Genomic DNA, 23,481 nt, shown 5'->3' with positions numbered 1-23,481 from the left:
TTGGGTCTCCGGGGGTGGGGGGGAGGGGAGGGGAGGGAGGCTGGTTTGGGATTAAAAAGTTTATTGAAAATGCAGAACATATGTATGTACTGTTTACAGCAATGTAATCTACATATATTTTTCTTACTGTTTAATAAAAATATTTGATTAAAAAAAAAACACGTGAAATAGATCACTCTGTGTGTAATGACTCTATAGAATATATGATTTTCACTTTTTGTATTGAAGATCTGAAATAAATTTTTTCATGATATTCTAATTTTGTGAGAAGCCCCTGTATATACACACCCCCCTATAATATCTGATCCGTTACACAGGTTGGATGACACTGACTTTACTGCACTGATTGTTTCTTGGTTCCCCGCTGTGGAGAGCAGTCGCGCACCATCACGATTTATGTGCCGCAACCCCTTGGTCACACCGCCCGCACAGAATGAACTTAATGAATGTTTGTGGCAATAAAACAGCAGTGTGTGAATAAATGTTTTTAGGCTGAAGGGATTACTGCTGCTGGAGAGAATATATTCAGGTAAAGAGATGAGTGCAGCGATGGCTGAGGCCGCGTCTGGAGCGAGACACCACCATAAAAGAGGAACTGGAGTAACTGGTGACTGGTTTAATTACTGTTTGAGTGAGGATTCTCTGCACGTTGCACAAGTACAAACCCTGTGGATTGAAAAACCCCGCCATCCAGAAGACGTTCGGTCTTTCATCATAAATCCATAATGTGAACTGATGGTTTCTCTTCAGCAGCTCGGTGAACCAGAATCCGAGTGTAGCAGACGCCCAAGACACCTTCCTCCAGACCCCAGGAACACGGGCGTTGTACATGTCGTCCAAGACGGCTCTAAGACTCTGAAGAAATGAGAGAGAGAGGTCTGTCCACGTCTCTGTATTCTGGTCACCTAGTTATTAGTTGTCTTTGGGCCTGGGAAACCTGGGTGACAATCAATATGGCTGCTGGCACAGGATTGTCATCTAGCTCTCCGAGACCCATGAATTTCTCCCAGATTTGCAGCATCTGATGAGGATCTTATACATCTGCAGGGCTAAAGCCAAATCCTCAATACACATAACATTGCGGGATATTGTTAATTTACTGAGATAATGCGCAATTCATGGAGAAAGGTTGAACTTGGTGGAGCGAGGTGTAACAACCTGATGCAGGTCACGTAGGGGCTCACTCACCCACCCACCGAGGAGCACTTATAATTATGAGAAGGTAACAAATATTTATCTCTTCAACATCAGAAGAGAATGACAAGTTATTTGGTGGTAACTAAGGATAAAGTACCACATACAGTACATGAAAAAGTCTTCATATCCTGTGAATTTTTCCACATTTTTTCACTTTACACTCACAAACAAAAAAAGATTATTTAGAATTTTCTGTGATGTCAACAATAAGTAGCAAGTATTTGTGATGTGTAAAGGGAATGATACAAGGTGTAGGAATTATTTAAAAAATATCTGTAAATCTGAAAATTGTAATCATGTAAATTTTCTCTTCAGAGAGGAAGAGGACTAGAACTCTAGTGCCACCTACTGGAAGGTAGCAGTCCTACAAGTCAATGTGGACCCCGAGCCTGGTCACGTGACTTTGGATAATAGCCAAACCAGAATCTCAATTTGCAGACACTGTGTTTCGGGGTGCTGCCCCTACGACACTGACTTGTAGGATTGCTACCTTCCAATAGGTGGCACTAGAGTTCTAGTTCTCTTCCCCTCTGAAGAGACAATTTGCATAATTACCATATTTCCCAGAGGAGCATTGCGGCTTTAAGTCTCCTCATCTCGGCATGCTTACATGTCAATCTCTGCAAGGAGAAACAATACTTCTTGGATACCGATCTGAAAATTGTGCCGTGCATTTGCATTCAGCCCCACAGTCAATACATTGTAGGACCACTTTTTGCTGCAGTTACTGCTGCAGTCTTTTGGGGTCTGTCTCTTCTCCTTTCTCTGCAGTCTTTTGGGGTCTGTCTCTTCTCCTTTCTCTGCAGTCTTTTGGGGTCTGTCTCTACTCCTTTCCCTGCAGTCTTTTGGGGTCTGTCTCTACTCCTTTCCCTGCAGTCTTTTGGGGTCTGTCTCTTCTCCTTTCTCTGCAGTCTTTTGGGGTCTGTCTCTTCTCCTTTCCCTGCAGCATTTTGGGGTCTGTCTCTACTCCTTTCCCTGCAGTCTTTTGGGGTCTGTCTCTTCTCCTTTCTCTGCAGTCTTTTGGGGTCTGTCTCTACTCCTTTCCCTGCAGTCTTTTGGGGTCTGTCTCTTCTCCTTTCTCTGCAGTCTTTTGGGGTCTGTCTCTTCTCCTTTCCCTGCAGTCTTTTGGGGTCTGTCTCTACTCCTTTCCCTGCAGTCTTTTGGGGTCTGTCTCTTCTCCTTTCCCTGCAGTCTTTTGGGGTCTGTTTCTTCTCCTTTCCCTGCAGCATTTTGGGGTCTGTCTCTACCAGCTTTCCCTGCAGTCTTTTGAGGTCTCTCCTGCTTTGCACATCTGGAGGTGACTTTCTGCTCCTTCCTCTTTGCCCTCTCGCTCAGTGACATTTGATGGAGATGTCTGTGATCAATAATTTTCACGTCTTGTCACAGATTCTCTGGATTTGGGTCTGTGACTGGGCCGTTCACACAAAGGAATACGCTCTGATCTAAACCCTCCATTGTAGCTCTGGCAGGATGTTGAGGGTCGTTGTCCTGCTGGAAGGTAAACATGTGCCCCAGTTTCAAGACACTTGCAGACGATCAGGTTTCCTTCAGTATAGCCCTGTATTTAGCTCCAATCTTCCCATCACCTCTAACCAGATTCCGCGCCCCTCCTGAAGAAAGGCCCCCATAGCATGATGCTGCCACCACCATGTGTGATTGTGTGGATGGTGTTTTCAAGGTGATGTACAGTGTTAGTTTCCTGTCACACATCACACTATGTCACACATAGCCCAAAATATTCTCCTTTGGAGCCCCTTCTTCCACAAATTCACGGTGTACCCTACATGGCTTTTTGCAAACAGAACTTCTTATGGCTTTCAAAAGTGTCTTCTTCTCGCCACTCTTCCATAATGGCCAGATTTGTGGAATATATGACTAATAGTCGTCCTGTGGACAGATTCTCCCTCCCGAGCTGTGGATATCTGTAACCCCTCCAGTGACCATGGGCCTCTCGGCTGCTTCTCTTATCAGTGATCTCTTTGCTTAGGATGTCGGGTTAGGTGGTCGGTCATGTCTTGGTAGGTTTGCACTATGTATTGAACAGTGCTCCGTGAGATGTTCAGAGTTTGCGCTATGTTTTTTATTTTTTATAACCTAATCCTGCTTTACTGTTCTCCACAACTTTATCCCTGACTTGTCTGGTGAGCTCCTTGGTTTTCATGATGCTGTTTCATTTCTAATGTTCTCACACAAACCTCTGAGGCCATTACAGAACAGCTGTAGTTATACTGAGAAGAAATCACACCCAGGTGGACACAACTGACTAATTATTAGTGAGGAGCGAGTGTGCTCGTTACGTGAGTTTTCCGAGCATGCTCGGGTGTTTTCTGAGTATCTTGGGCGTGCTCATAGATTATGTTTGTGTCCCCGCAGCTGCATTATTTGCGTCTGTTAGACAACCTGAATACATGCAGGAATTGCCTGTTTGTTAGGGAATCCCCACATGTATTCAGACTGTCTAGCAGCCGCAAATCATGCAGCTGCTGAGACACAAACATAATGTACGAGCACGCCCAAAATACTCGAGTAACGAGCACACTCGCTCATCACTAGTAATTATGTGACTTCTGCAGGCGATTGGTCACTCAGGATTATATTTAGCGGTATCACACTACAGGGGGCTGAATACAAATGTATATTACAATTTTCAGATTTATATTTTCAAATATCATGTGTCATTTCCTTTACACATCATAAGCTTTGTGTTGGTATCACAGCACATCAGGCCTAAATCTGCCTCAATCTCTGGACCCCCTTCATAAATCTGCCCCTTATGTCAAGACCACCGCCAAATCTATGCCTTCACTACCTACAAAAAAAATCTACTGATCACCCCCTAAAACTGGCTCTAAATATTGACTACCTCCCTTAAATATCTATGTCCTGACCTCCTCTTATAAAACAGGCTGTATTTATTGACTGACCTCCTATCACAGTCCATCCTCTGTGCTCGGGGAGCAGAGACTTCACCTTGTGCATGTCCCGAGTCTGTCCCTGACCAGAGCTCCTCATCATCACACTTCCCGCTCCCCACCGGCTCTATATGGCCTCTCACCTCACTCATAATGACCGTCCCGTCTATGGCGAGCCTCAGCTCACTCAGGCCGCGCCTCACGATGGAGATGACCTTTTGCATCCGATTTATTTCTTGACAAAGAATCAGATTGATTGGGCTGAGCGCTCCGGTCTTCTCCAGCTGCGCTTTCACCTTAATGGAGCAGAACATGTAAGATTTCATCTGTTTCCCTGTTGCACATACAGACTTGACTTTTCATCTGGAGATATTAAATCTGTACATGACCTTTTTCTGAAAATACGTTTTTCCCAGTGGCCAATGGGAGAATATTTGTAGACTGTTCATGATGTAAATGTAATACAGGAAAACATGTGTGATGAGCTATAAGTGCGGGCTGATGGGCGCGCTACGTTGCACAGCGAGCTATGGCGGGTGCATTCATAAAGGGCAGACGCTGTATATGAATTAATGGAAGTGCTTTCTGTTTATCACAAAAGACACATGGACTTTTCCTCTCTGAACCCTGTTCACACAGGTAATATACAGATGATCAGGTTTTTAAATACATCAGATAGGGATTGCATACATCAGTTAGGACTGCTCTGATATGGGTATACCTTGACGTTTGGTGGAGCAGCTTAGTATACATTTTTTGCAAAAAACGTATCAACCAAATACCCTGTTTTTTACATCTTTTTACTAGCACTTGCAGATTACTGTGATTTTTTTGAACCTGAGTGTTTTTGGTTCTACTATGCCCTTGTGTGTCTTCAAGTTTCTCGGTGGTGGGTGAGCATGTTCCTACAGACTTGTTCACTGTGCAGGTAGCCCATGTGTTCCTGTTTCCATAACTGTTTATCACAAAGCAGCAGTCTCTGGGGTACGGCTTCTTGAGGAGACCCCCAACAACATAACACAGAAGAAATTTATTGTGCCTAAAGGAAAGTATGACCCCGATGCCCCAGCACTGCGATCCATCTGCGAAAACATCCCCATCTGTCCAGGACTTGCACTAACAACTTATGGCCAGATCCATCATAAACAGGTTGTTTACACTGGCATGTAAAAGTGTGGGCACCCCTGGTCAAAATTACTGTTATTGTGAACAGGTAAGCAAGTTGAGGATGAAATGATCTCTAATAGGGCTAAAGTTACAGATCACACATTTCCTCTATATTTTAGCCAATATATATATATGATTTAATCTTTCACATTTTAATAATTACAAAAAATTACCTCATCTGTAAAAGTCTACAAAACCCAATATTGTTTAACCCATACGGCAAATGCTGTAAAGAAAATAATATAAAGGACAGAACTGCTGTTTTTGGTCACTGCACCTCCCTCCAAAAATTTCAACAAAAAATGATCAAAAGTGTAAAAAAAAGTTCCCAAAACAATACCAATAAATTCTAAAGCTTGAATGCCAAAAAAAAAAAAATCAATCTCTCACACAGCTTCCAAGTTATGGGTCTCAGAAAAGGGTGACAGAAACTAAATATTTTCTGAAAAGGTTCTGAATTGTTTTAAGCAAGTAAAATGTCAGACTTATATTGCTTTTTTGTACACTGATGTAGTCGTACTTGACCTGGAGAAGCTTGTTGAATCAATGCGTGCCACAAAACACACCCCAAAATTGCAAAATTATGCTTTTTTTACTATTTCACCCAACTTGGATTTTGTTTACCATACAATGTACTGAAAAATGGGAAAAGTGAATGAGAAAATAAATAAAAGAAAAATAATGAAAATTTACTGAGTAGGGAAAGGTTTATTGTGTGAATACAGGCGATGTAACAATTCCTGCAATGTGGAATAGACTGCTACACCCCAACTATGGGACTGGGATGCGTCCACACTCCACCCATGCCGGCAGCGAGTGGGCCGGCAGTGGGTGGGCTGGCAGCGGGTGACCGGCAGCAGGTGGGCCGGCAGTGGGTGGGCCAGCAGCGAGTGGGCCGGCAGTGGGTGGACCGGCAGCGAGTGGGACGGCAGTGGGTGGGCTGGCAGCGGGTGGGCCGGCAGCGAGTGGGCCGGCAGCGAGTGGGCTGGCAGCGAGTGGGCCGGCAGTGAGTGGGCTGGCAGCGGGTGGGCCAGCAGCGGGTGGGCCGGCAGTGGGTGAGCCGGCAGTGGGTGGGCTGGCAGTGGGTGGGCTGGCAGCAGGTGGACCGGCAGTGGGTGGGCTGGCAGCAGGTGGACCGGCAGCCACTGCAGTCATATGAAACTTAAAGTGAAGAAGTGAAATGTTTGTATTTCTGGGAGAAGTGAGGGGTAATATAGTAACGCACCTCATGAGGATTGTAGTCCGGGGGCAGCTTCTCCAGCAGGTCTTCAGCTATTCGATATACAACAGCTTCTTGAGTTTCGCCCGCTTCCTCCTGGGTTTCCTGGGGCTGCATGCTGCTGATGGTGTTCAGGATGGTAGCGGCCACATTACTCTGATACCTGTAATATACATACTGATTATAAGCAGAGGATGACTTGCTCCATTCATGGAGAATGGGTGTATTTACAGACGGGGTCCTTACGTAATATCAGCATTGGAGTGCAGGCCGAACACTAGTGGGGAGTCGGCCGCCGGCAGAGACTGGATGTGGTTCAGGAACTGCTGCACGGTCTTACAGTGAGGGATCTTATATCCCGTGTAGAAACAGAAGATGGGATCAATGATCTTTTCACTGAACCAGGCCTAGAGGACAGTATGTAAGACATGCATTTATATTACCCAGGATATATGCAGAAAGCTCAGATGTTACTGTGACTCCCATAGACATTAATGGAGAAACTCACATAAGAGGCCACTGACCTCCTACTTCTCCTCTAGACATGGGAGGAATAAACAAACCCATGTAACATGTCCAGTGGGAGACACAGACCCCTAGATATAACAGGTACATGTCCGGTGGGAGACACAGACCCCTAGATATAACAGGTACATGTCTGGTGGGAGACTCAGACCCTCGGATATGCTGGTGTGTGTCCAGTGAGGGACACAGACTCCGTGGACATAACAGTCACATGTCCGATGAGTGACACAGACCCCAGATATAACAAGTAGATGTCATGTGAGTGACACAGACCTCCAGACATATCATTAAGTACCCAGTGAGTGACAGAGAGCCATAAACACACAGACACTAGTACATGATCGTCTGTCAGGAAAGAAACTTTTTGTCACTGTAGATGGTTGTTGAAAAACCTCTGGAAAGTCTCCTGTACAGAATTTCTCTTGCGGGTCAGGAGACTGGACTGCCGGGGGTGGAGGGAGCTCACAAGCTGCTATTTTAGTGGTACTAATTGCGATACATGAATGTTATCTGTACACCTGGGTGATACGGGAGGAATGACAATGAGAGTAAACCGTGATCATCCTCATTACACAGGGGATAATTACCAGTAATGTATGTATTATTATATGTGTTATGTACAGGCCGACATGTCGTATCCATCATCCGTCTGTCTGTCATCAATCTGATCTCTATTACATAGCTAACAATGTATCTATTGCTCTATTGTTATATTAGCAATGTATCTTGTTAGGTGTTTATACAATACAAGTCTATCACTCTAAGTATTTATTTATTTTACTCACTTATATAGCGCCATTAACTCCACAGCTTTACAGACGTCATCACTGTCCCCATCGGGGCTCACAATCTACATTCTCTATCGGTCCCTGTAGTGTGGGAGGAAACCAGAGATCCCGGAGGAAACCCACGAAACATGGGGAGAACATACAGTACAGTCCTGGCAGATGTTGTCCTTGGTGGGATTTGTACACAGGACCCCAGCGATGCAGAGCTGCAGTGCTAACCACTGAGCCACCGTACGAATGTACCGCATATCTATTGCTCTCCATTTACCTTTACCATACAGCTGAGGAGACGTTCATCTTGCTGGTCGGTGATACTTCCTCCATATTGCACTTTTCCAATCATGTACCTCATGGTGCTCCAGGACACCCCCTACAGGTAAGGAGCGAGAATCATCTGCTGGATCAGTAGACAGGGGCTCACAAAAGATCCTATACATGTAATGTACAGAGGGAGTCAGAGAGGCCCACCGGGGATCCACCCACCACATCACACAATAATGGATCCCATCCAATACAGGCCACAGGTCTGTAGGGTTCACAGCTCGGGCCATACTCATCTCATATGAACACAGACCAGGCTCATCATCCCCATGAATCTCCATGGATGGATCATACAGAACTGCGGGCTCTGCGGCGGAGCAGAAGACATTGTGACACACACAACCGTGGCACGAGGACGGACTTACTTTCCGGACGCCGCACTCATCCAGATGATTCTGTATGACCTGAACACTCGCCGAGAAGTCTGCAGAGCTGAACTCATAAGGAATATTCCAGCCCCGCGTGGTGTATCTGCGCCTCTCCTGCCAAAGGAAAAACATCTCAATGGGAAATGCGAGTTTAGATTTACAGCTTCATTTACCCCAAGAAAAAAAGCCAAATCATCACCAATAATAAAGAGAACCCCCTCTATGGAGTCAAAACTCTACATAAAAAGCTGAGAAAATCAGAAAGATCAGAAAGATATCCGAGATAGAAATGAGTCTATTGGAATACACTGGAAGTCAATGGGAAGACTAAAACAACACCCGGAGGATTCCGCTATTGTTTTATCTACTGCTTATTTATCATTAACTGCTTATAGTCTGAAAATCGCCCAAAATACAAGGAAAGAAAACTATATAACTGCGAAGAAAAACTAACAAACCACTTCAGGATATAAAAAACAAAACATCGGCACTTCCTGAAGCGGCATCTTCTTGAAAAAAAGCCATTGTTTGCTGATGGCCTTACACCTCAGCTCTGGATGTACAGTCCGCGCTGTCACAGTCTGTGATCAGCCATAATCCGCAGCACTATTCCACGGGCAGCACAACCTGTGTGAACAGGCCCTTACTTCCTTTTCCCTTTCTAAATACATCCAAAGTGAAAGAAAGTAGAACTTTGTAACGATCTTCAATGTTATAGATATGTGACACCACATTTATTTCACCCACCTGTACAAAAAAACATAAAAAAACTATCAAGAGAGCGTACATTCTTATTTCCACGTAAAGATAAATCGCTGCTCACATCTTCAGGCTTTTGAACATCTTTTATCTGATGTTTTAAAAACAACAAGTGGTAAAAAGCAGTGACCAGAGTAATCTTCTGGGGGTTTCTGCTTAAAAGACGCTCTGAAAAACGCTTTGAAAACAGCCAAAAAACAAACAAAACAAAAGACATGAAAAAAACTTCAGAGTTTCCTGGAGCGTCTTCTCCTGGAAAATCTCATTTGCCTGAGTTTAACCCATTCATGACATGGCGATGTTCCATTTTTTTCCTCCCCTTTTCCAAGAGCCATAACTTTTTTATTTTTCCGTTACGAAAGCCGTGTGACTGATTGTGTTTTCAACGACCATTTGTACATTTGATTGACACCATTCATTCTATCATGTGATCCACTGGAAAACGGGAAATAAAAGTGCATTAAAATTGCAAGAAACGTCCAATTTCACAATGGTTTTTAGGTTACTTATTTACCATGTTCACTGATAAAACTGACCCGACAATATGATTCTCTAGATGATTACGATTACGCAGATGGCAAAAAAAAGCGGTGAAAAAAAAATTCAGAAACGTGTAAAAAATACAATTTTTCTTGTGGTGTCATTTTCTGAGAACCGTAACATCTTAGTTTTTCAGGATATGGGGCCATGTGTTGTTTTTTGTGCCATGAGATGAAGTTTTTATTGATACAATTTTGGCGTCGATTTTTTTTTATCCCAATGTTGCAGCTGCAAAAAAACACAGTAATTTTTGCATTTTTATATTTTATTCTTGTTACGCGTTTTGCTGATAGGATTAATTTATTTTATATTGTGATCTGACTTTTATGAACAGAGCGGTAACAAATATGTGTATTGTTTTATTTTTAATGGGACAAAAGGGGTGATTTGAACTTTGAGGGTTTTTTAAAATATTTTTAAAAGCATTTTTTACTGTATTTAATAGTCCTCTTAGGAGACTTGAAGCTGCGATCATCCGATTGCTTGTGTTTTACAAAGCTAGGCTTCAACACTGCTGATTCACACCTGGATTTAATAGGGTAAGAGCCGCGGGCACAACTCCGCTCCACCCGCGGCTATTATATCTGCTGTCATCTGCCAGGAAAGATGTGGACGACATATGACGTACATGTAGAGCGGGTGGGAGAATGTCCACCTCATCTCCACCTGCAGAGCTGGCACCACCGTGTCCTGACAGGACCTGTGTGATGTCACAGTCATGTGACCAGTCACACGATGGAGGAGTCAAATGGTCTGCGGCTTAAGTAGTTGCCTTCCAAAGGTCGCAGGTTGGTTGAGTGCCTGGAGGAAGATGCCAGGAGAGTGTTTGTGCACATGATGCTTGTGAAAGGACATTGCTATCCCTGAATGGGCTGAACCCCACTAATGCAAGGACTGCACGTAGTGCTACCGTTTTGCCCAGAGGGCCGTGTTTATTTTTGTGCTTAAACCTTGGTTTATGCTGTATCCAATATACCAAGCACATCCTTAAAAATGCAATGTTCCCGTGACTACCTCTCTGTGCAGCCGAGTGAGCTGATCTACCATAAAGTATATACACAGTGTCTATCTGTACATTCACTCCTCTTATCCCTCCAGGTGCATGTATGTTACCACCATGTGCTGCACCAATATCTACAGCAAATTCTCAAATGTTCATTCTGCCATCTTTGACAGTATGTCAGACACATACACTGACAGCAGTGACAGAACTATCGTGTTACGTTAATACATGGTACGTGTGCACAGATTTCCATGTACAGATGTGTCATCACCTGCACGGCCGAGTGTAGAAATGCCAGACTGTACAGCAAAGGCTTCCACATGGGGTGTCTGCTGCCATCCAGTAAATTCTGCGTGATCCCAGTATAAGTCCTCTTCAGGCCGGCACGCATGCCCTGGGGGGACTCATTGGTGAATTTGATAGATGCCTGGAAAAAGAAAGTCACATTGTTACTGTATCACTCCTCTGAGGCATAAAAAAAAAAAAAACAACTTTACAAGTTATCTAGATTACAAAGCCTGTGAGTGACCAATGTGTCTCCATGGTAACAGACTACAAACAAAGCCTCGTGTAGTCGGATGTGTTAATCTCTTCCCAGTTTGATTCTTTTACATAGAGAGTGACCCCCTGCACCTCTCGGTCCGCTCCTACCTGAAAGTGGGGAATCTGCAACAATTCATTAGGGCAAATCTCCAACATTTCCTTACTGATATGTTACAGTTTATATGTACACAGAGAATAGCAGACATCTTTATCCTGCATTTCCATCGCCTCACATTTGGCATTTTGTCCCCCCAAGGAGGACACAAGTCAGTAACAGTCTGTACCTGTAGTAGAGATATAGGGAACTGTCTGTGCGGCTCTGTCGTCATCCACACCCTGAAGGTCTCGTGAACGGCTGCCACAGTTTCTATGATTTCCAGCAATTCATCCATAAAATCCAAGTCCAGGTGACAATTTTGGAGCAGGACCCATCCTCCCTGTGTCACAGGTGAAAAGCATCTATAAGGGCCCCTTTCCACTTGTGAGAAAAACGGACGAGTGCAATCCGATAAAAAATCGGATTGCACTCGGACCAATGTTTTTCAATAGGTGACATTCCATTAGCGATTTTTTTCCCAGCCGAAATCGGACTGAGAAAAATCTGTGTCGGCTGAGAAAAAAATCGCAGCATGATGCGTATTGCTGAGATTCTCGGAACGAGACTCGCCAATGCAAGTCAATGGGTGCGTGAAAAAAAACGCACAGCACTCGCACCATGCGAGTGCTGTCCGATTTTTACGCACCCGTGTCCTTGGAAAAGCCGGCAATTCAGCGCAGAGTACAGTAAAATCACACTGACATGTTAGATTAGAGTAGATATATACACATAGAATAGGTATATATACATATATATATGTCAGGGAAACACCTATATATTTATATATAATGCAGCGTGAGATAGCTTTAAAGCTGGTAATTCAATTACCGGCTTTTGCTTTCTCCTTCCTAAACCCGACATGATATGAGACCTGGTTTACATACAGTAAACCATCTCATATCATCATTTTTTTTGCATATTCCACACTACTAATGTCAGTAGTGTGTATATGCAAAATTTGGCCGTTCTAGCTATTATATTTAAGGGTTAAATGGCGGAAAAAATTGGCGTGGGCTCCCGCGCAATTTTCTCCGCCAGAGTAGTAAAGCCAGTGACTGAGGGCAGATATTAATAGCCTGGAGAGGGTCCACGGTTATTGGCCCCCCCCTGGCTAAAAATACCTGCCCCCAGCCACCCCAGAAAAGGCACATCTGGAAGATGCGCCTATTCTGGCACTTGGCCACTCTCTTCCCATTCCCGTGTAGCGGTGGGGTAATGAAGGGTTAATGCCACCTTGCTATTGTAAGGTGACATTAAGCCTAATTAATAATGGAGAGGCGTCAATTATGACACCTATCCATTAATCCAATTGAATGAAAGGGTTTAAAAAAACACACACACATTATTAAAAAGTATTTTAATGAAATAAAAACAAAGGTTGTTGTAATATTTTATTTAACGCCCAATCCAATCACTGAAGACCCTCGATCTGTAAATAAAAAAACATAATAAACCAACAATATACTTACCTTCCGAGGATCTGTAAAGTCCAACGATGTAAATCCTTCTGAAGGGGTTAAAACATTTTGCAGCCAGGAGTTCTGCTAATGCAACACTACTCCTGCCTGCAAAACCCCAGGGAATGAAGGTAAAGTAGGTCAATGACCTATATTTACCTGCATTTGCGGTGAGGCGCCCTCTGCTGGCTGTTCATAGATCGTGGGAGCTTTCCTTGAAAGCTCCCAGGCTTTCCATTATAATTGACGCCTCTCCATTATTAATTAGGCTTAATGTCACCTTACAATAGCAAGGTGGCATTAACCCTTCATTACCCCATATCCCACCGCTACACGGGAATGGGAAGAGAGTGGCCAAGTGCCAGAATAGGCGCATCTTCCAGATGTGCCTTTTCTGGGGTGGCTGGGGGCAGGTATTTTTAGCCAGGGGGGGGCCAATAACCGTGGACCCTCTCCAGGCTATTAATATCTGCCCTCAGTCACTGGCTTTACTACTCTGGCGGAGAAAATTGCGCGGGAGCCCACGCCAATTTTTTCCGCCATTTAACCCTTAAATATAATAGCTAGAACGGCCAAATTTTGCATATACACACTACTAACATTAGTAGTGTGGAATATGCAAAAAAAAATGGTGATATGAGAAGGTTTACTGTATGTAAACCAGGTCTCATATCATGTCGGGTTTAGGAAGGAGAAAGCAAAAGCCGGTAATTGCATTACCAGCTTTAAAGCTGTCTCGCGCTGCATTAAATATAAATATATATATATATATAGGTGTCTCCCTGACATATATATATATGTATATATACCTATTCTATGTGTATATATCTACCCTAATCTAACCTGTCAGTGTGATTTTACTGTACTCTGCGCTGAATTACCGGCTTTTCAAAGGAGACCCGTGCGTAAAAATCGGACAGCAATACGGATGTCATACGGATATTGCGATAAAAAAATCGCATGACACTCGCATGGCACTCGCAGACGTTACATCAATTTTTTCGGTCCGTAAATCGGACCGTTTTTTTCTCACACTAGTGGAAAGGGGCCCTAAGAAGGACTGGCTGATATCCCAAGACACGACTATGTGACAAGTGAGACATTGATCTGGGCCAGCGTATTAAAGGGATGAAACGACTAGTACTGTGTCCCCAGCATACATACTACGAATCAAAACTCTGACCCAAACTGACAGCTTCATAGATCTCGACAGCTGTCAGTCTGGGTCCGAACACCTGTGGTGAAGCCAGAACGTAGGAGCTGATGGCAGGGAATCTGCATTCACCCTACCATCAGCCGCTCCTCAGCATGAAATTTAAATGTGGATATCTTGGCTCTGCTACATCCGCACAGTGTTCTTGTGCGGATTGTCAGAGTTGATGTAATGTCTCACCTGCTGCATGGATATCTGTAGGGCTCTGCGTGCGTGGACGGCTTGCCCTGGTCCCATTGATATGGCCTTGCATCCTGTATTAGTGCAGACAATGGTTAATACATGTGAGAATATGGAGCACAGAGAGGAAAGCAAGAAATATAAATGTTACAGACAGAGGAGAAATGTCATCTGTGAGTATAAACAGTTAATAAAGCAAACGCTGTTAATAGGCTAATAATGCTCTCATTCTCCTGTCCTCAAGCCTTGCATTGTCTCTCCTATATACCACATGACCCGTATACCTCTTCTCGGCTCTCCTATATACTGTATATGACCTGTATATCTCTTCTTGGCTCTCCTATATACAGTATATGACCTGTATACCTCTTCTTGGCTCTCCTATATACCATGTGGGACCTGTATACCTCTTGTCGGCTCTCCAATATACTGTATATGAATATGACCTGTATACCTCTTCTTGGCTCTCCTATATACTGTATATGACCCGTACACCTCTTCAAGGCTCTCCTATATACAATGTGTAACCTGTATACCTCTTCTTGGCTCTCCTATGTACTGTATATCACCTGTATACCTCTTCTCAGCTCTCCTATATACCGTATATGACCCGGATACCTCTTCTCGGCTCTCCTATATACCATTTATGACCCGTATACCTCTTCTCAGCTCTCCTATATACCGTATATAACCTGTATACCTCTTCTCAGCTCTCTTATATACCGTATATGACCTGTATACCTCTTCTCGGCTCTCCTATATACTGTTTATGACCCGTATACCTCTTCTCAGCTCTCCTATATATCGTATATGACCCGTATACCTCTTCTCAGCTCTCCTATATACCGTATATAACCTGTATACCTCTCAGCTCTCTTATATACCGTATATAACCTGTATACCTCTTCTCAGCTCTCCTAAATACTATGTATGACCTGTATACCTCTTCTCAGTTTTCCTATATACCGTATATGACCCGTATACCTCTTCTCAGTTCTCCTATATACCGTATATAACCTGTATACCTCTTCTCGGCTCTCCTAAATACCATGTATGACCTGTATACCTCTTCTCAGCTCTCCTATATACTGTATATGACCTGTATACCTCTTCTCGGCTCTCCTATAAACCGTATATGACCTGTATACCTCTTCCCGGCTCTCCTATATACTGTGTATGACCTGTATACCTCTTCTCAGCTCTATGCACTGTGTATGACCTGTATACCTCTTCTCGGCTCTCCTATATACCGTATATGACCTGTATACCTCTTCTCAGCTCTCCTTTATACCGTATATGACCTGTATAAGTCTTCCCGCCTCTCCTATATACCATGTATGACCTGTATACCTCTTCTCAGCTCTCCTATATACTGTGTATGACCTGTATACCTCTTCTCAGCTCTCCTTTATACCGTATATGACCTGTATAAGTCTTCCCGCCTCTCCTATATACCATGTATGACCTGTATACCTCTTCTCGGTTCTCCTATATACCATCTATGAGCTGTATAACTCTCCTCTCCTATATACCGTGTATGAGCTGTATACCTCTTCTCAGTTCTCCTATATACCGTATATGACCTGTATACCTCTTCTCAGCTCTCCTATATACTGTGTATGACCTGTATACCTCTTTCCGGCTCTCCTATATACCATGTATGACCTGTATACCTCACCTCTTCTGTTACATCCATTATTAGCAGCCTAGTCCCTGCAGATCTTACCAAGTCTCAGGTTCTTGGCAAGTGCTTCAATTTGATTTGTGGGGTCCGTGCCCCTAGAAAGCAGGCAGATGAGTGGAGTGCGAGTGTCGCTTTCTTCCCAGGTCCTGACAAGGTTAAGAATGACGGGTTCTGTGTACTTTGCATTTAATGAATTTCTGATGTATTTCCGAGCCTGAGGCAGAGTGCGGTCAGGACAGCAGGACCTGTTATGTGGAGGAGAACAGATGACAGCACAGTTACACGGCGGCACTAGGATTGATGATGTTTTGTGGCACACGTTCTCTAAGTGATACTTGACCGGAGCTCCCGCATGTCACGTCACCCTGTATTATTGCTTATACGGCTTATTGCGTCTGATGTAATCAATTCATAAACCATTTTATTATCTTGATTTGCTATCAGTAAAAGAAAATATTAATTTCTGTGTCTAGAGACTAAAAACTGGACGTACAGGAGAGCTGCTGAGGCGTCCCCTGGTGTAACGCTGACCGCCCCTCAGCTGATGGCTGCTGGTCCGGCTGTAGCCACAAATGTATTACATGGTGGCCATCAGATGAATGACACCAGGCAATACAGGATCCCACAAAGCCTCCCAGGAGCCCCCCACTCTAGAGAGAATAGGACCCGGAGCAGGCGCTCAGCTCTATGAAATCCACATTAGTTAAAGGGGTACATTACAGAGGTAACATTACAACCGATCCACTGGATAGGTGGCAGCCTTTAGATTAGTGCTGGTCTCACAGCCGGGACCCCACTGACTGCCAGAATGCTCCGGTGGCTGGAAGAATTTATCTATGGGAGTGAAGACAACAGACCGCCGCAGCGCAGAGGGGACGATCACTGGTCGTCCGTGTACCACACTGGTGTGAAAGTGATCACCAGTCCAGTGCATGTCTGACCACCATTGCATTCTGGAACGCCCCTTTAATACCTTGTGGCTGTTTGTGCTTCCACAGGACACGTCCATGCTGCAGGGAGACAGCCGTGTCACACGCAAAATTGAGCATGTTCATAGACATCTCGCTGCAAATGAAGTGATTGTATAATATGGCAGCGGCTGAGGGGATCTGTCAGAGTTCACCACTGTGAATTCACTCGGTTTCACCATCAGGGTCTGGCCTATGTCTTCAGTACAGAGCTGACGGATAAAACTGGTGATAAAATGAACGTAGGCTTAACAGAGGCGTCCGTACCTGACTAGTAAGAGTCTATGGAAAGTATCCAGGGAGCTGTTGTAGCCATTAGGAATCATTTCATCTTCAGGGGCCTCACGGTCAAACCAAATCCTCCAGCCCCTTTCATTCCGGGTCACCTGTAATTACACGGAGGGATTTATAAGGGGTCACAATGCCGTCCTAATACAGGGCACTGGTAGATACACTATGAAGATTTGTAACCAAAGATGTCGTGTGGAGGAGCAGCGGGTAAAGCCCAGAGCTCCATTATTCACAGACATGCTGCACCAGGCTGCTCATTAATGGCCAGACCTCAATCCATCTCATTAGAGAGGACCCGCGCCGTGGGGAACATCTGTATGGAAAGTTATCAAATCTTCTCCATTCTGTGTGTGGCCAGATAGGAGTCCACGAAGACCCCGACAATCCCGGCTCTGGGGGAGAATTTGTCTTCTGCTGGGGTCGGAGACGGAGGATGGACGAGCCATTAAATCCTGCCGCATTTACTCTGAACAGAAGGGCTCTGCCAGTTTTGTCTCGGGCTCATGGTCCGTATTGTGCGATGATCCTGCTGTATAATATGGGAGTTGTGTGCCGGAGGCCGGGAGCTTGGGTTCCTCTGAAGAGGCGTCACTAGATTTATTACTGACATGCACAAATGTTTAGGGACAAATTATTCTACGTCTTAATCTATTAGTGTAAAGCAAGAAAATGAAGGCCCTGATTCATGGAGACTAGAGCTCGGCCTGCCGGACTTCATGGAGTGTGCAGGAGTGCGAGGTGCCACGTTTAATATGGGCTTTGTGCCTCTTCATGAATTTCGTGCACCTACCAGCTGCCATTGGAAGTGATGAACCGGAGGCAGAGGCTGTAGAAGATATTGGTTGTAATTTACTATCTTTTAAGGCGTAAATTGTGATTTTTTTTTTCCGCCGCCCCTTTCCGACTAACCTCTAACTTTTCAAAAAAGTTACCTATGCTGCCCGGGACTGATGGAGAAATGCCAAAGAATTCTGCCTAAAACTTTTTAATGAACTGGGGCCTACGAGTTGGGTAAGTAAAGCCAGGTACATGTTCCGCTTGTGCCCAGTGTTGGGTGCAGACACTCAGGATGGATGTCCTCTGTTCACCATCGGGACCCTACACTTCATAGTTTTACCCTTCTTTCCATGACAAAGTGGCCAGACAGAGGACAGTACACACTTTTGGCCTCCATCGGGTCGGTCTATGGTAACGTGTCAATGTATGTCAGGAAAAGCTCCTAACATACACTACATGGAGCGCCGAGCCTAAGAGAAAGCGTCTAACTTCTGATCTGTCACTGATAATTCAGGTTCATCCTCGGACTGCCGTGGTCGCTCTTCCACGGTCTGTCAGACAAGACTAGTAAATGTGCACTATTTCTCCAGCACTTTATTGTAACCTCTGTGTTAGTGATCTCACATTTAAGGGGTAGTCCAGTATTTTGCTAAAAGTCTGCAGTCAAAGGTTTACACAGTAAAATATCGATATTTGCAGATCATACAAAATATATTTGCAGATGATACAAAACTATGTAAAGCAGTTAATACAAGAGAAGATAGTATTCTGCTACAGATGGATCTGGATAAGTTGGAAACTTGGGCTGAAAGGTGGCAGATGAGGTTTAACAATGATAAATGTAAGGTTATACACATGGGAAGAAGGAATCAATGTCACCATTACACACTGAACGGGAAACCACTGGGTAAATCTGACAGGGAGAAGGACTTGGGGATCCTAGTTAATGATAAACTTACCTGGAGCAGCCAGTGCCAGGCAGCAGCGGCCAAGGCAAACAGGATCATGGGGTGCATTAAAAGAGGTCTGGATACACATGATGAGAGCATTATACTGCCTCTGTACAAATCCCTAGTTAGACCGCACATGGAGTACTGTGTCCAGTTTTGGGCACCGGTGCTCAGGAAGGATATAATGGAACTAGATAGAGTACAAAGGAGGGCAACAAAATTAATAAAGGGGATGGGAGAACTACAATATCCAGATAGATTAGCGAAATTAGGATTATTTAGTCTAGAAAAAAGACGACTGAGGGGCGATCTAATAACCATGTATAAGTATATAAGGGGACAATACAAATATCTCGCTGAGGATCTGTTTATACCAAGGAAGGTGACGGGCACAAGGGGGCATTCTTTGCGTCTGGAGGAGAGAAGGTTTTTCCACCAACATAGAAGAGGATTCTTGACTGTTAGGGCAGTGAGAATCTGGAATTGCTTGCCTGAGGAGGTGGTGATGGCGAACTCAGTCGAGGGGTTCAAGAGAGGCCTGGATGTCTTCCTGGAGCAGAACAATATTGTAACATACAATTATTAGGTTCTGTAGAAGGACGTAGATCTGGGGATTTATTATGATGGAATATAGGCTGAACTGGATGGACAAATGTATTTTTTCGGCCTTACTAACTATGTTACTATTCCATCACCGCCCCGAATCCTCATCGCATGTGCACTACACACTGTCAGGATTTTCTGTCGTCGGAGGCGAGAGAGAGTGTTTGCGATTTGCCTACGTCCGACCACATTCTGACTAGACGTGCGCAGTCCTGCTCACTTCACTTGTATCGAGCGACGACGTGCATGTCCAGCACTTTTCGCAAAAGACCGGGCAAACGTTTTAAGTAAATTTGCACTCATCCGCAGTGTGGAATTCTGAATAATGCCATATTTCTGCCAGGATCAGCGCTCGGACTATCAGATATTAAATCCTCTGCTTTCCTTAAATTTAGGTTGTGTTTCTTTATTTTTATATTGTTCCAGTGCATCTAAAATAAAATAAAAAAATCCAACCTCACAGTCTTGATTTGAAATGCTGTACCGTTATTGTACACAGCACCTATGCACTTGTATGTGTCTCCATGGTTACGGATTGCATAGCAATCACATTTAGGCCTCGCTTCCACTAGGGTTTAAGAATCTCCTCCAATATTGATCCAGAAAAGAAGGACGAGCGTGATGCGAGTACAGTGTGATGCGAGTACAGTGTGATGCGAGAACAGTGTGATGTGAGTACAGTGTGATGCGAGTACAGTGTGATGCGAGTACAGTGTGATGCGAGTACAGTGTCATGCGAGTACAGTGTCATGCGAGTAGAGTGATGCGAGTACAGTGTGATGCGAGTAGTGTGATGCGAGTACAGTGTGATGCGAGTACAGTGTGATGCGAGTAGTCATGCGAGTAGTGATGCGAGTACAGTGTGATGCGAGTACAGTGTCATGCGAGTACAGTGTCATGCGAGTAGTCATGCGAGTAGAGTGATGCGAGTACAGTGTGATGCGAGTAGTGTGATGCGAGTACAGTGTGATGCGAGTAGTCATGCGAGTAGTGTGATGCGTGTACAGTGTGATGCGAGTACAGTGTGATGCGAGTACAGTGTCATGCGAGTATTCATGCGAGTAGAGTGATGCGAGTACAGTGTGATGCGCGTACAGTGTGATGCGAGTACAGTGTGATGCGAGTACAGTGTGATGCGAGTAGTGTCATGCGAGTACAGTGTCATGCGAGTAGTATCTTGCGAGTACAGTGTCATGCGAGTAGTGTTATGCGAGTAGTCATGCGAGTAGAGTGATGCGAGTACAGTGTGATGCGAGTACAGTCATGCGAGTAGAGTGTGATGCGAGTAGAGTGTGATGCGAGTAGAGTGTGATGCGAGTAAAGCCATGCGAGTAGAGTGATGCGAGTACAGTGTGATGCGAGTACAGTGTGATGCGAGTACAGTCATGCGAGTACAGTGTGATGCGAGTACAGTGTGATGTGAGTACAGTGTGATGTGAGTACAATGTGATGCGAGTACAGTGTGATGCGAGTAGAGTCATGCGAGTACAGTGTGATGCGAGTACAGTGTGATCCGAGTACAGTGTGATGCTAGTAGTGTGATGCGAGTACAGTGTGATGCGAGTAGTCATGCGAGTACAGTGTGATGCGAGTACAGTGTGATGCGAGAACAGTGTGATGCGAGTACAGTGTCGTGCGAGTACAGTGTCGTGTGAGTACAGTGTCATGCGAGTAGTGTGATGCGAATACAGTGTCATGCGAGTACAGTCATGCGAGTACAGTGTGATGCGAGTACAGTGTGATGCGAGTACAGTGTGATGCGAGTAGTGTGATGCGAGTACAGTCATGCGAGTACAGTGTGATGCGAGTACAGTGTGATGCTAGTACAGTGTCGTGCGAGTACAGTGTCGTGCGAGTACAGTGTCGTGCAAGTACAGTGTCATGCGAGTAGTGTGATGCGAATACAGTGTCATGCGAGTACAGTGTTATTCTTCTCACATCCACGTGACACCTGTATGACATGAGGTTTTATTATCTGCAGCTATTATTCTACATTTACAGTGTTCTATTCTACAGAATGGTAATGTATCTGTAATAATCGGACGGCATCGGTCAGTGTGCGTCTGTTTTTTCTATCGCACTGGCGAGTCTCGTCCGATATACGCGCTCAGTCACATCACGCTGCGATTTTTTCCTCAGAACGATTTCAGCTGAAGAAAAAAATCGCAGATGAGCCGGAACCCACTGAGTAACATCGGTGCGAGTGTAATACGATTTTATCTCTCATTGCTCTCGCCTTGGGAACGAGGCCTAAGACTACGGTCACACTATCAGTATCCGGTCAGTATTTTACATCAGTAATTACAAGAAAACCAGGAGAGGAACAATCAGAGGAAACGTCTAATAGAAACTCGTCATCACTATTTTTGACCCTCTCCTGGTTTAGGCTACGAATACTGATGTAAAATACTGACGAAATACTGATAGTGTGACCGTAACCTTACTCTGAGACTTCAGGTTACCAAGAGGAGACCGGTGGGAACACAACAGTCTGATCTGCGGGTTCGGACCTCACACAGGGTTTGTTTGTAGACATCGAGATGAATTGCTCTGCTTAAGAGCTGTATACACAAAATCCAAACAATCAGATGCACTGACAAAATCTACGTATTTCCGTACATAAACTTTAAATGATAAAGTCTTGCATGGGGCTGCATGATCCAGATTTTCGCTCCCAATTCTGCTGGTTTCCCATTATCTGGAGCTGACGTTCTCGTGTCCCACTTGTGCCTCATTTGTCATTTAATAGAAGTAGAATAGAGGCAAGGTCTGAATGCGGCTTGAGATGAGACTGGAGAAGGTCCGTACAATATGTCTCTCTGTCAGCACAAGAGTCATGTAAAGCTCCGGAAATTCCGTTCAGAGCAGTTTGCAGATCTGCCCGATGTGGCCGGCCGCAGTTCATGTGTCACGCTACCAAGCATCACTATAAGACGCTGTCATTTTATACAGACCATAAAATGCATCACAGAAGTCCTGAAAGATCGCCGGCTTCCATAATTATGTGTACTGTCATCAATGACTCTCATCACTAATGGCGATAATTTGCCTGCACTTTGAGCCCACACGGGCAGACAGAATGATACTGTGTGGGAGGGTTGTCATGGACTTATGGTGCTGGTAAAAGACCCGGCTGTCACAATCAAGTGCCTGCGGCAGGTAATGGAGAGGAGCCATTTCTGTATCAAGTGTTTATCATCTGTTTGCAGAATATGAAATGAGCGACATCCTTTATTATACTCATACTTTCCCCAAGAAGAAGAGGGACAAAAACTTTGACTACCGGGTCCCCTGGAGAACAAAGATGATTGCAGAGTGAATGGCACCAACCATGACCGAAAATGAGTTTCTCCCATCTTATTGAATAAGTAAAATTTTAAAGCGCTCATGAACCCACAGAGGGATTATTAATGCAATGGTTTAAAGCTCATTGCCTAGGATACCGGCCACCCTGCAGTCTATCAGAGGTGGCCGGCTTCCAAGGCAAGGAGCACACTTACAAGTCTATCAGAGGTGGCCAGCATCCAAGGCAAGGAGTGCACTTACAAGTCTATCAGAGGTGGCCAGCATCCAAGGCAAGGAGCGCACTTACAAGTCTATCAGAGGTAGCTGGCTTCCAAGGCAAAGAGTACACTTACAAATCTATCAGAGGTGGCTGGCTTCCAGGGCACGCAGCGCACTTACAAGTCTATCAGAGGTGGCCAGCATCCAAGGCAAGGAGTACACTTACAAGTCTATCAGAGGTGGCCAGCATCCAAGGCAAGGAGCGCACTTACAAGTCTATCAGAGGTGGCCGGCTTCCAGAGCAAGGAGCACACTTACAAGTCTATCAGAGGTGGCCGGCTTCCAAGGCAAGGAGTACACTTACAAGTCTATCAGAGGTGGCTGGCTTCCAGGGCAAGGAGCACACTTACAAGTC

At 44.7% G+C, this 23,481-nt stretch overlaps 1 protein-coding gene across 1 annotated transcript in view; it reads right to left on the bottom strand.

Moving 5' to 3' along the window:
- The window catches only part of DNAH8 (dynein axonemal heavy chain 8), a 239,106-nt gene that overhangs the window by 5,551 nt on the left and 210,074 nt on the right, over window positions 1-23,481 (bottom strand). The window contains exons 66-76 of the mRNA XM_069726468.1: window positions 17,209-17,327; window positions 16,016-16,218; window positions 14,290-14,363; window positions 11,627-11,779; window positions 11,071-11,226; window positions 8,495-8,611; window positions 8,077-8,178; window positions 6,742-6,902; window positions 6,502-6,658; window positions 4,253-4,405; window positions 666-855 (exon numbers count right to left, since the gene is read on the bottom strand). Of these exons, the coding sequence (XP_069582569.1) occupies window positions 666-855; window positions 4,253-4,405; window positions 6,502-6,658; window positions 6,742-6,902; window positions 8,077-8,178; window positions 8,495-8,611; window positions 11,071-11,226; window positions 11,627-11,779; window positions 14,290-14,363; window positions 16,016-16,218; window positions 17,209-17,327 (1,585 nt within the window). The remainder of the gene's footprint in view (window positions 1-665; window positions 856-4,252; window positions 4,406-6,501; window positions 6,659-6,741; window positions 6,903-8,076; window positions 8,179-8,494; window positions 8,612-11,070; window positions 11,227-11,626; window positions 11,780-14,289; window positions 14,364-16,015; window positions 16,219-17,208; window positions 17,328-23,481) is intronic.

Source organism: Ranitomeya imitator, chromosome 5 (assembly GCF_032444005.1).
Source record: "Ranitomeya imitator isolate aRanImi1 chromosome 5, aRanImi1.pri, whole genome shotgun sequence".
NCBI classification, from domain to species: domain Eukaryota; kingdom Metazoa; phylum Chordata; class Amphibia; order Anura; family Dendrobatidae; genus Ranitomeya; species Ranitomeya imitator.
This window is presented reverse-complemented; position numbering and strand designations above follow the sequence as displayed.